The following is a 13,567-nucleotide window of genomic DNA, read 5'->3' as shown; positions in this document are numbered from 1 at the left end:
AGTTGCTTATACACTTTGAAAACTAAAATGCATTTACACGCACTTTTACATGTATTCACATTTTAACTATTTATTTTATTTTATGCATTCAGACTAGAATACATATATAGTCAAGATGTAGCATAATTTAAAGAAGCGCCGCCCGACTGCAATAGCATGTGTTACTCATAACACTTGTAGCCCGGGTAGGCTTTGAATTTCTTTCGCAATCTTACACCTACATGTACAATACATTATAATAATATTAAGAAAGCGTGCAGACTAATTCACTTCCTCACAACAGGTTCGAATCCCTCTCCGGGACGCGGAGACGGGTTCCTCGGAAGAGAACATGTACACCGATGTCTCAGTAGAAATTGGCACTATTCAATGGCCCTCAGTGCCGAGTATGGGTCATAGACACTCCCCAGCTTAATTGTTAAAAAATATATATCTACTATACTTAGTATAGTAGATATATATTTTTAGCTCACCTGAGCTGAAAGCTCAAGTGAGCTTTTCTGATCACCCGTTGTCCGTCGTCCGTCCGTCCGTCCGTCCGTCTGTCTGTCCGTCCGTCCGTCCGTCTGTCTGTAAACTTTTCACATTTTCAACTTCTTCTCAAGAACCACTGGGCCAATTTTAACCAAACTTGGTACAAAGCATCCTTGGGTGAAGGGGAGTTTAAATTGTTAAAATAAAGGGCCAAGCCCCCTTCCAAGGGGAGATAATCAAGAAAAGACAAAAATAGGGTGGGGTCATTAAAAAATCTTCTTCTCAAGAACCACTGGGCCAGAAAAGTTGAAACTTATGTGAAAGCATCCTGGGGTAGTGTAGATTCTAAATTGTTAAAATCATGACCCCCGGGGGTAGGGCGGGGCCACAATAGGGAATCCAAGTTTTACATTGAAATATGTAGAAAAAATCTTTAAAAATCTTCTTCTCAAGAACCACTGGGCCAGAAAAGCTGAAATTTATGTGGAAGCATCCTGGGGTAGTGTAGATTCTAAATTGTTCAAATCATGACCCCCGGGGGTAGGGCGGGGCCACAATAGGGAATCCAAGTTTTACATTGAAAAATGTAGAAAAAAATCTTCTTCTCAAGAACCACTGGGCCAGAAAAGCTGAAACTTATGTGGAAGCATCCTGGGGTAGTGTAGATTCTAAATTGTTCAAATCATGACCCCCGGGGGTAGGGCGGGGCCACAATAGGGAATCCAAGTTTTACATTGAAATATGTAGAAAAAATCTTTAAAAATTTTCTTCTCAAGAACCACTGGGCCAGAAAAGCTGAAACTTATGTGGAAGCATCCTTGGGTAGTGTAGATTCTAAATTGTTCAAATCATGACCCCCGGGGGTAGGGCGGGGCCACAATAGGGAATCCAAGTTTTACATTGAAATATGTAGAAAAAATCTTTAAAAATCTTCTTCTCAAGAACCACTGGGCCAGAAAAGCTGAAACTTATGTGGAAGCATCCTGGGGTAGTGTAGATTCTAAATTGTTCAAATCATGACCCCCGGGGGTAGGGCGGGGCCACAATAGGGAATCCAAGTTTTACATTGAAATATGTAGAAAAAAATCTTTCAAAATCTTCTTCTCAAGAACCACTGGGCCAGAAAAGCTGAAACTTATGTGGAAGCATCCTGGGGTAGTGTAGATTCTAAATTGTAAAATCCATGACCCCCAGGGGTAGGGCGGGGCCACAATAGGGAATCCAAGTTTTACATTGAAATATGTAGAAAATATCTTTAAAAATCTTCTTCTCAAGAACCACTGGGCCAGAAAAGCTGAAACTTATGTGGAAGCATCCTTGGGTAGTGTAGATTCTAAATTGTTCAAATCATGACCCCCGGGGGTAGGGCGGGGCCACAATAGGGAATCCAAGTTTTACATTGAAATATGTAGAAAAAATCTTTAAAAATCTTCTTCTCAAGAACCACTGGGCCAGAAAAGCTGAAACTTATGTGGAAGCATCCTGGGGTAGTGTAGATTCTAAATTGTTCAAATCATGACCCCCGGGGGTAGGGCGGGGCCACAATAGGGAATCCAAGTTTTACATTGAAATATGTAGAAAAAAATCTTTCAAAATCTTCTTCTCAAGAACCACTGGGCCAGAAAAGCTGAAACTTATGTGGAAGCATCCTGGGGTAGTGTAGATTCTAAATTGTAAAAACCATGACCCCCAGGGGTAGGGCGGGGCCACAATAGGGAATCCAAGTTTTACATTGAAATATGTAGAAAATATCTTTAAAAATCTTCTTCTCAAGAACCACTGGGCCAGAAAAGCTGAAACTTATGTGGAAGCATCCTTGGGTAGTGTAGATTCTAAATTGTTCAAATCATGACCCCTGGGGTAGGGCGGGGCCACAATAGGTATTACAAGGGGGAAATCGGGTGAAAAACAGCAAGGCCAAAGTTACTCAGGTGAGCGTTGTGGCCCATGGGCCTCTTGTTTAACAATTAAGCTGGGGAGTGCCTATGGTATGGGTCTTCATTTGCAGCCCTTCACCAGCAAGTGGTGGCGTCCCAATATGAGTGAAAAATTCTCGAAAGGGACGTTTAACAAAGAAAACAATACTTCTTTGAGTGGATTCATGACCCTGACGTTGTGAGGATAACAAATATGAAAACCAACCACGGGAGAGTGCAGCGGTTGAAGAGTTCAAAAGTTAGTGGGTTACACTTCACACGGTAAATAAGATCCATACATGTCTGAATTACATGTATGATTATATTTTTCCCTGCCATCCAACTACTGAATTAATTGACACATGTGCGGATCTAGCATGGGATGCCCTGGGTTTTCAAATTTTTATTGTGAAAGAAAGAAAAAGATGAGCGTGGAAATCCCCCCCCCCTAAAAAACACAGACCCCTGGTGATTCGTAAGAGGAATTATTTAGATATATGATAATTAAATGAAGAAAGGTAACTTGTTCCTGTCCCACCTACTCCCTAAATAGATTTTACAGTTTTGGGGGGTTTAGACAAGTTGTTTTGTTTTCTTTGCTTGCTTGTCAAAAAAAAAATCTGTATTGGGTTTCTTTAGTGGGAATAGAATTACCCCCCCCCCCCTTCACCCCCGAAAAAAAATTCTGGATCGGCATGTTGACAAGTGCCAATGTTACAGTTAGCTTATATAATAAATATACACAGAAACTATTAAAAGCGTTATTTTACTTATTTCGAATACCATTTCAAATACGGAGCGTTTCGAATTTCTACAAATTAAAAAAAAAAAAAAAAAAAAAACACATGTATAATGTACATGTACTTTATTAACTGAATTTTGGCAAATTAATTTAAAAAATCCGTATAATTTTTTTAAATGGACAATTTATACAAAATAATTATGCGTTTTTATTCTTTGGCTGTCACTTTTTTCAAGTTTTTAAAGAAAACATTACTATCACTTAGGTGAGAGCAAAAAGGATATATAAAGTTGTGACGTCAGGATATGCATACAGACAATTGCAAGTAAAAGTTCATTGGCTATTATGACGTCACAATTGTTACTGTGATGTCATGGTACTGTAGCCATTGTGATTACTTTTGTTTGCGTTATCTTGACGCACAAAAAGAGCAGTTAAAATGGGGTGTATTAAATCGAAATGCGCTTCCCCAGAGGAAAGAAACGGAATTAAAAATGCAAGAAGAGGCCCTCCTCGAGGCATCCGCCGCATTGCAAATTTATTTCGTAAGACAAGGATCCAGCCTCTAAATATTCAAACATCTGATGATTCCCCCTATAACTCCTTCCAGGACCCGCCGGAGATTGGAAGAGAACTGGCTGAGCCAAGCAAGGAGACACGGCAGGGAGAGAACGACAGCTCGCCCAGAGACCACGATTGCCTGGAAATGGAAGAATTAGAGCAGCCTTGTACTTCCACCGATTCAAGTATTAAGGGTGTTACACAACCGGATTTACAAGACTTCGGGCAGGAGGACACTGATGGAGAGTCGCTCTCCCGAACATCCAGTGACCATAGCGACCAAGAAAAGGACCGTTCATCAATGTCGCAAGAAAAATCAGAATTCAAAGCAGCCAAAGAGAAGACGAAGAATCCCAAAACAGTATCTTTCTCTGTGGAATTGGAAGAAATTGTATCTTTTTCTGTAGCCCCAGAAGAAGACAAAGAGAGAAGGGATATTGTTGTTGTCCTTCCAAGTTGTTCCAACCTGGAAAGTCAATCCGGCGAGGAGCACGAGATCCAAGAAAGAACTGCTCCAGCTCCCTGCAAAAAAGCGCGTACCACCACTGGAACAAGGCCTCGCACTGCGCAGCCTCGGATTAGTTCTACCTTGCCTACCTCCGGTCACTCCTGCAGTAAAGAGTCCAGGGTCCATGCTTCCAAAGTTCAGAAGGAAAAGAAAAGCAAACAGGTAAAAAGGTTAAATGACTTACAAAATAGATATTAAAATTATTATTTAATGCTGATTTACCTTGTGAAAGGAATCTATATAATAAAGAAACCTATAGTATTTTATGAAGTCCACTAAATCTACTACATGCAATATACACAAAGGCACCTATCGGTTGGTGCCCACCGGACCCCCCCCCCCCCCCCCACCCTTTCTCATCTTCGCTGATGTTTTTGCCCATAATTAAAAAAGCCCCCTTTTTAATAAATTTTGGGAAGAAACTTTTTTGCATTGAAATCTTTAAAGAATTTGGAAAGTAGTAATTTTTTTTAGGTTGGGGGGGGGGGGTTCGATTAAACATATTGCGAGCAAACTCTTATTTTTCTTTGTTGTATTTACATCAACCTCATCAGGCTAGGTGTGCACAAGGGCATATTTCCTCTCCAAGAAAACCCCGACCCAAATCGTCCCGACCCAAGACTCCCAAAAAAGATCGAAACTTGGAGCTGGCGTATAAATGGAAGTCTGTCCAAAAATGGATGAAGAGATTTACGGACACAGTCGAAAGAGCAGACAGCAGGCCAAAAAAGCCCCGCGCTAAATCTGCTCCAGCCAACGCGAGTGGTAGACGTGGACGTCAACAGCCAACTCAGGAGAGGGAAGGACAAGAAGTGAGTTCTATATAATAACAAACAAACAAAAGACAAATAACTAACAAAAGAAAAAGCGTCATAATCACAGAGTTAGATCTACAAACAATGGGTTTTCACGATGGAAACAAAATTTAAAAAAATGAAATAAAATTAAAAAGAATTAAATAAGACAACTACACCTATATATATATCCATGTATTTCTTTGTTTGTTTGTGTTGTTTTGCAAGATATCCGGATGCATTTTCTTTCTTTCCTCTTTTTTTTTTTGGGGGGGGGGGGGGTGAGGGGAGTAATTTTAGCATGATCTGGATCATTTACATTATCATATTTTTACACTTTAATTAATTCCTTGTTAATCAAGTTTTATAAAATTTAAAACGTATTTAATTTTCCCAGCCCTGCTGTTCATACACACAGACTCCCGCTTATGCAAATGTTAAACGATCTAGGATCCGCCCCTGGGATATGGACCAGGGTGTAGTCACGTCCATGATGATGTTGGAGGAATCGGGGGAAGAAACTGAGGAGGAAGAGGCCACTGAGGGGAGGCAGTGAATTAAGGGAAGGGAATGTGGAGCGTATCAGAGAATTAAAAAAAAAAATGAAGCCATCAACGATGATTAGCAAACATAATACGATATTAAATGTGAAAATGTATATTCATCTTCTATAAATGTAAGAAGATGCGTATAGTTTTTGCAAAACTGGCGAAAGAGATTCTTTTGGATGACATGATTTTGAATATCTGCAAGTTTTCATTATCTTACTGGTGAGTAGAAAAATTTATAGCTTATACGTAATTCTCGTAATTTGTTGCTTTCCATCTCTACCTATGTAAAATATAGAGGCGTCCCGGAATTACACGGAAAATCTAGAGAATTCAGAAACCGCGCCAAACTTGTTCTCTCTCGATTTTCTGTGTAATTCCGGGACTGGCTTAATGGATGGAACACCAGTGCAGAAGAAGGTGAAACTGCCCCCCAATTTTCTTCATTCAGTATGTTACAAAATTTATATCATGAAAATAATTAGCATAAGCAATAGAAACAGCTATGTGTACCTGATAGACAGAGGTTATATAATCATTTGCAAACATTTGAAATATTTAGGTTTCTAAATGCCACCTTGATCAAGTTACTAATTTCTTTGCTTTTCAATCTCATCATTGCAAGCCCCAAGTTTAAAAAAAAATAATAATTTAATAACTCAGGAAAAAAGTTTAAATATGAACTTGCTCTTACAACACGTTTGAATCTTGTCCTACAACAGTGTTTCAACCTAAGTTTTGTTACGACATACAGTAGATTTCTAAATGTACGCTAGGAATAAATTATCGCGTAATTTCTCGAGATTTTTAGCGCCAATCACAAAAAATAAAATAACTCGCTTTTATATTAATTTATGGCGCTTAATCAAATGTATGTAATATCTGTAGAATAATCATCCACTCGCGAATTAATGTTCTCGCGATTTGACGTCTTGGGGGCAATTTTGTGATATTAAGTACTCGCGTATAATAAGGAATCTACAATATATATGCTCTTCTTATTTGAAGCATTGTCTTTCAGTATGACGGTTAGTACGTATTTCGTCCTCTGATCACACGTAAGGGCTGCTGCATCCTGGCGGAGTTTGACTATGATGATAATCCCCTGGAAACTTTCCCCATTGACCAGGCCTAGGGCAAGGAGAGATGGACCACGTACCACCTGAAGGCTGATGTCATCCCCGTCATGTACTGGCGTGGCATGCTTCCGTAAGAATTGACTGTCTCTCTCTCATCCATCAAGATTAATATGCTCAATCATATGTGTCAGAGGATAGGTCCACCCTTGTTATAGACCTCAGAGGACCCTATCTTCAGGCATCTTTGATGTGCTTAACGTGAATTTTGAAAATGAAGTGTGGAGATTTTAAGTAAAGAACTATACATGCTAACCCTTGTTTCATGCTTACATTGTACACCACATTGACAATCTCTGGTCTATGAAAATTTTTGGAATGCAAAGTAAATTTCATTTGAAATTGAATAATAATAATAATAGAGTACTTGGAAGTTTTGGTATTTTGCATTGTGCAAAATTCTTTGAAAATCCTCTTTTGCCTGTTATTTGAATTTTTACATGTATCACTGAATGAAACCTTATATTATAATATCGTATTAAATATGTATCTAATTAAAATAAAATGCACTGAATGCAATTTTTTTAATTGATTTTTAAGATTTGATAAATCAGAATACTAAGTGTATGATAGAAGGGGTTAATAAACGGCCTTGTAATTTATGACGTATTCCTGAAGGTCAACCAATATGCAATTCCAGAGATAAAACGAATGATGAAGGATTCTGTATTTATTAGATGAGTAACAGTCTACATAAAACAATAAAGAAACATGTAAAACGTGATCGAATTGGATCTGGCCGAAGTGGCCTCTGAATTCAGAATCCTGGCGAGTTGGATGTGGAAAGTGGCCATCGTTTATTCCAGACTAAAGATTGAAAAAAAAACATGACAATTTATAAGAATCTACACAAAATAAATGACAGGTGTTTACATTAAGAAAATGAATGAAAGATTCAAAGGTTTTGATTAATTAAATAAACTAAATGAATCTTTGATTTTTAGAGTTGAAAAACAGATAATTCATTAATGTTGTTATAACAGATATAAACAGTTCTTGAACATAGCATTCTGTCTCTTTGTAATGAAAAAGAGTACAAAAATTAAACAATTACATTTAGCTTCGTTAAAGATATTGTGAGAAATAAAATATGACATAAGTAAGAAAATGAAAATTCAAGTCAAAATGAAGTTTTTCTGAAACAGTGAATTTTACATTGTGATATATACATGTAGACAGTAATACAAGTGTAAGCAGAAGTCATCCTCGAGATATACCTCGGATTACAAATATACTGACACATTTCTTTGTTTGTTTGTCTTTTGTGTGTGTGTGTGTGTGTGTGTGTGTGTGTGTGTTTGTAAGACCCCGATACTCACTACACGCACTAGGTAACACACCAGCAAGTCACTACATTTTGAAGAGTCACCACTTACACTCATGTAGTGAGTTTTCTAAAGTGTTGAAAACGGAATTTCGCACCGTATATTACCCAGAAAATACAAAATTGTTCATAGTGTGAGTTTCCGGTCTGAACGTGATTTTTTCCACACACATTTTCATGCTGCATCATGGCGTTTACACACATTCCCCTGATGGATTTTTTGCGCATGCGCACGAGTAACTTCCGTGAAAATGGACATCAACAGTAAAAGTAAGTTATTAACAACATATTTTGACAATTTTTACATAGTACAAAATCCGAATTAACTGTTTTTGATATGTTTTATTATTATTTAGTCGCTTAAAGACCAGAGTACTGATAAAAAAAATTATAACATGATTTTAACAGATTATTTTGTTAGAAATGACATTCAGTTAAGAACGTGAATAAAGTTGCACTTCTTCTAAGGATATTTTCTCTATTAATTGAAATAATTAACTTTAAAATAACGTACCGTCTTTAATGTAATTATTATTTTAAACTTTAAAATCAGTTTTATATGTTACATAACATTTATTAATATTGACTGAATTTCCTCGAAACTCCGACATTTTAAAGTAGTTTGTCAAAGGCAATGCGATTGCAAACAGATAAATTAATAAATTATAGGCCCTAAGTTTGTCTTTTGTGCACTTAAAATTAGGATATTGAAAAAAGTCATTGTGAGTTACTGGTTGTAAAAGTAGAATGTGGGATAATCCGAATTTCCTGATCAAGAATGATAAAAGTGGACTTACCTTTTCCTAAAAAAATATGTTTAGTAAATAAACATATGTAAATATTTTACTTAAAACAAGTGAATTTGTTTTAGTGTTCTTTTATCTGTTTGTTTGTTTTTTTTTTTTTTTAGTGTTTTTTATCTGTTTTAAACAATTTATTTTAAATAATGTTGCCTTATCTAATGAGATTATTTCATCATCTCTAATGAAATTATTTCATCATATAATCTCATATTTTATATACCAGTAATTTGACTTTACCAGAACTTCCCGAAAGTTAAGTTTATGTGAAAGAAAGAGTTTGACGAAATATATGGAGATAACGAACAGTATTCAAGCTCTGATACAATTGCAAAATATTCAAGAGAAAAAATAAAATTCTTTCATATTTGCTTAATATTAAAGAACAAGTAATTAAAATAATTGCTTGCTTGTTTACCATCCCTTTGAAAATTTTTCTCTCATACTGAGATGCCACCACTTGCCGGTGGAGGGCCAAAAATTTAGACCTGTGCACCCATAAGCAATTATGGATCTTTTTCATGCCAGCGCATACTATGAAACAGAAGCTCGGTATATACTGTCATCCAAAGGACCTGTCCCCATGTCCTGCAATGAGATTCGAATCCGCAATGTAAGCTGCGACTCCAGAGCAAATGCTATAACCACTGCGCATACTATTAGTAATTAAAAAAGATAAATGTGAGTTAAATGGAAAGAATTTTCAAGCTTTCTTTATGCAAAAGGATGGGAGCAAAATAAATCAACATTTTTAGACTAACATTTTGGTTGGCTTTCAGTTTTCAGATTATTTCTGCTGCTATATAGTTGAATCTGATTCGCCGAGAAACATTTGTTAAAAAACACTATTACCCACCGAATGATGAAGTCATGCCCTCCGGCATAGCAACAGTCAACAATGCTTCATGACGGGTGATATTCCAAAAATAGTGACTGCGCAGAATTTATGCATGCAAGGTTCACTTTTATATGTATTCGCAAAAACATTCAGCATAATATAATAAATACTGCATGAAGTTGAGTGTAACATTGAAAATTTTCACCCCAAGAAAACTATTGTCAACCGAGGCTCGATATCCTGAATCCTTGGATATCTTGAAGTTCTTTCTCAGTAATATAAAGTTTGAGATTGTATTATATAAATACTGCATGTAGTTGAGTGTAACCATGGCAACATTGAAAATTTTCAGCCTTAGAAAACCATTGTCAACCGATGCACAGCCGAGGTTGACAATGGTTTTCTTGGGGTGACAATTTTCAATGTTACCCTCAATTGCAACTACATGAAGTATTTTTCATATCATACTTAATGTTTTATACAAATACACAGTACAGTGAGTCGCCCGCATGGCGCAATGGTTAGAGCGCCTGCTCTAGATTCGCGAAGTAAGGAGTTGATCCTTACATCGCGGATTTGAATCCCACTGTGGGACGTGGAGACCGGTCCTTTGGATGAGACCATATAAATCGAGGTCCCGTGTCGCAGTAGGTGCTGGCACAAAAAAGATCCCTCACTGCTCAATGGCCGTAAGTGCAGAGTATAGGACAAAACTTGCAGCTCTCCACCGGCAAGTGGTGGCATCTCCATATGAGTGAAAAATTCTCGAGAGGGACATTAAACAACATACAAACAAACAAACAATCACATTACAGTGAACCTTGCGCGCATAAATTCTGCAGAGTCAATATTTTTTTGGAATATCACCTGTAGTCAAGCAATGTCGACTGTTGCTATCCTGGAGGGTGTGGCTTCATTATTCAGTGGGTAATAGTGTTTTTAACAAATGTTTCTTGATGAATCAGATTCAACTAATTTACATGAAAGTATAATATTAAAAATTATAACTCAGTTGGCCTTTAATCTATCTAAGAGTACTACATGTACAATAAGTAAATGTTTGGGTTTTTTAATACATATAATACAATACAGAACAATGTGTTTGGATATAGCAAAGAGACAATCTCATTTATGCAATATGTTGTAAAAATGACAATATAAAAAAAATATCTTGGAGTGGGGGAGGGGGGTCCTGAATCTGCCACTTTTAATGTACCCGAAAGTGGTCAATAAGTCACAACTTACTTAGGGAAGTCATTGATTACTAGTCTGATAATTAGTATGGGTTAGGAATTAACAAGACATATAGTATAGATTGAAATAGTAATACCTGCTTAACTGGGTTAGCAGAATAACAATGAAACTCCAAAAATTTTAAATACAGTCAAACCTTGATATCTAAGGATTCAAGATATCCAGGGCAAAATACCCAAAGAATAAGGGTTTGGGACTTCAAAATCCCTTTCAACATATCCATGATATTCAATATATCAGTGTCATGGATACTGAAGTTCAACTTAAGTAATTATTGCTTGAAAACTTGATATGTTTATATGCATATACACTATGCATATATGCATATGCACTATATGTTTGCACTATATATATACACAAACTAATTCTCATTAATTAGGAAACAGCAATATGTTGTTATACAGATATCATGATTTATCGAGTTTGGTGATGCATTGAATTCGCACATTTTAGGGTAAATACAATGTACAGAGCTACAGTTTATTAGACTTTTTAATAAGATTTCTTGTCGCCTGCATGACGCAGTGGTTAGGGTGTCTGCTCTAGAGTCGCGGAGTAAGGAGTTGATCCTTACGTCGCAGGTTCGAATCCCACTGCGGGTCGTGGAGACCGGTCCTTTGGATGAGACTGTATAAACCAAGGTCCCTTGTCACAGTAAGTGCTGGCTCGAAAAATATCCCTCACTTGCCCTGAGTGCCGAGTATAGGTCAACATTTGTAGCCCTACACCAGCAAGTGGTAGCATCTCTATATGAATGAAAAATTCTCAAGAGGGACATTAAACAACAAACAATCAATCGATCAACAAGATTTATTAACTGGAATGAAATCTATAAGACATCAGGCCTAAGAAAAAAACATGCTTGTATACATGTACCATTACTTGCTAATAAAAAATTGGGTTGATAGGTAAAATTTTGTTTTTATTTTGTTTAAATTTTTTTTTATAAAGGCATAAACATTGCAATTCATTTTTTTTAATAACAATTTGAAATTTTCGCAGAAAGATTGGAAATGACAAGGGTTAAAAACATGAAGAATGCTGAAAAAAAGATTTTAGGGAGTGCCAACTCACCTCGACATACATGTATCCCTGTATTTGAGATATCAGTGTTCTAGATAACAACCTTCATTAAAAGAAATTAAAATCTATAACAGGACATGAATGCCTTACCCAGGATAAGTTTTGATGAAACAAGGAAAAAAGCATCAGGCTTCTATGGTTCAAAATCAGAGTAAAGGAGGAATGATGAGGTCAAGGTCAAAGGAAACTTTATAAAGGTTTGAAGTATTATGACACAGTTGAATAACTCTCACCAATTTTGTGTTATTGTACGTTTGATAGAAATATTATGAATACTTTCTTTAAAAAAAAAAGAGCTGTAACTAAAATAAATAGTCAGATTAATGATTAACAAAAGGAACAGGTCATAATTTGGACACAGTTGAAATGTTATCACCAATATGTGTCAGTGCAAGTGCATAGATAAAAATAAATTAAAAGATTTTTTTAAGACTAAGCTACATGCAAAATAAGGAATAGCGAGGTCAAGGTCAAAGGGAAGATCAAGATAAAAAAAAATTGACATAGTTTATCTCAGATATGTGTATAGATAAAAATATCTTGAATAATTTCTTTGAAATTGAGCCAAATGCAGATTGAAATAGTTGGGTCAATATCATAGGGGTCACAATAAAAAATTCAGGACACATTTGAATACTTCTTACCAACATGTGATAGTACACTGTATGTGTATTTGGATAAAAAAAACCAGTTCCTTTAAAACTGAACAAAATGCAAAATGAAAAAGCTAAGTCAAGGTAAAAAAAATGGACACATTTGAATAGTTCTTACAATATATCATTGTGTGAATTTAGATAAAGATATCTTGAATACTAAGTATTTCCTTTGAAAATCAGCTGAATGTTAAATTCAAGTGTAGTAAAGTCAATATCATAGGGATAGTCAGACTTTCAGAGGATTGTTGGAAACATGCATTAAATTATAATTATTTCTGATTTAATTGTAATATTATTTTGTTTAGTTTTGAGGATAGGGGAATCATATTCAACATTTTCTATTATATTGTCAATTTCTATCAGAGCCTTCCTATTTGTGGATTTTTTTATGCACTGTACAGCAAATACCTGACCATCCTTAGATTTATTTGCAACTTTTATGAGCCTATATAGCAGGCAACACATGTTTTTTCTTGGAACACTCTAGATAAACATACGTATGTATAAGTAAATATTTTTTGGAAAGAATTTTCAGCATAATGTCATGAACCACAGAAAGCATACAAAATAATGCAACATCCGCTTAATAAGTATATTTGGCTTCGTATTCTTAATTACTAGGATAATTTGAATTGCAATATCAATTACATTCAAGTTTCCACAAATTTATAGTCCATGAATAAGAGACTAGGCAATATTATTCACCAGAGTGGGACCAGTGCATAAACATAGATTTATAAAGTCTTAAATAAATTGGTCTCATACCTTCCACTGCAGTGAAAGAATATATTTCCCGTCCTCATTTTGTATGAAAATTAAATCAAAGTAAATTAAAGTTCATAAATACCCCTGTACATATATACAATATAATATGACCTTTAAATTTCTCCTTCATCAGCCATGTTGAGGCTGTGATATAGATGGCTACTACTT

General features: G+C 35.9%; 1 protein-coding gene across 1 annotated transcript; it reads left to right on the top strand.

Moving 5' to 3' along the window:
- Positions 1–3,571: 3,571 nt before the first annotated feature.
- On the top strand, positions 3,572–5,028 carry LOC133197830 (muscle M-line assembly protein unc-89-like). The gene is made up of 2 exons (XM_061334020.1): positions 3,572–4,363; positions 4,756–5,028. The coding sequence occupies exons 1-2, from the start codon at positions 3,572–3,574 to the stop codon at positions 5,026–5,028; spliced, it is 1,065 nt and encodes a 354-aa protein (XP_061190004.1).
- Positions 5,029–13,567: the final 8,539 nt, after the last annotated feature.

Source organism: Saccostrea echinata, unplaced genomic scaffold, assembly GCF_033153115.1.
Source record: "Saccostrea echinata isolate AGI-Se365-2 ecotype Australia unplaced genomic scaffold, CSIRO_AGI_Sech_v1 ptg000032l, whole genome shotgun sequence".
In the NCBI taxonomy this organism is placed as follows: Eukaryota; Metazoa; Mollusca; class Bivalvia; order Ostreida; family Ostreidae; genus Saccostrea; species Saccostrea echinata.
Note: the sequence above shows the minus strand (reverse complement) of the source record. Positions and strands in the feature narration are given on the sequence as shown.

Bases quoted from the DNA above. Each gene is read 5' to 3' on its own strand.
- LOC133197830 (XM_061334020.1), top strand. From the start codon at position 3,572: ATGGGGTGTATTAAATCGAAATGCGCTTCCCCAGAGGAAAGAAACGGA. The intron at 4,364-4,755 runs GTAAAAAGGTTA...CAACCTCATCAG, and splicing joins AGGAAAAGAAAAGCAAACAG to GCTAGGTGTGCACAAGGGCA.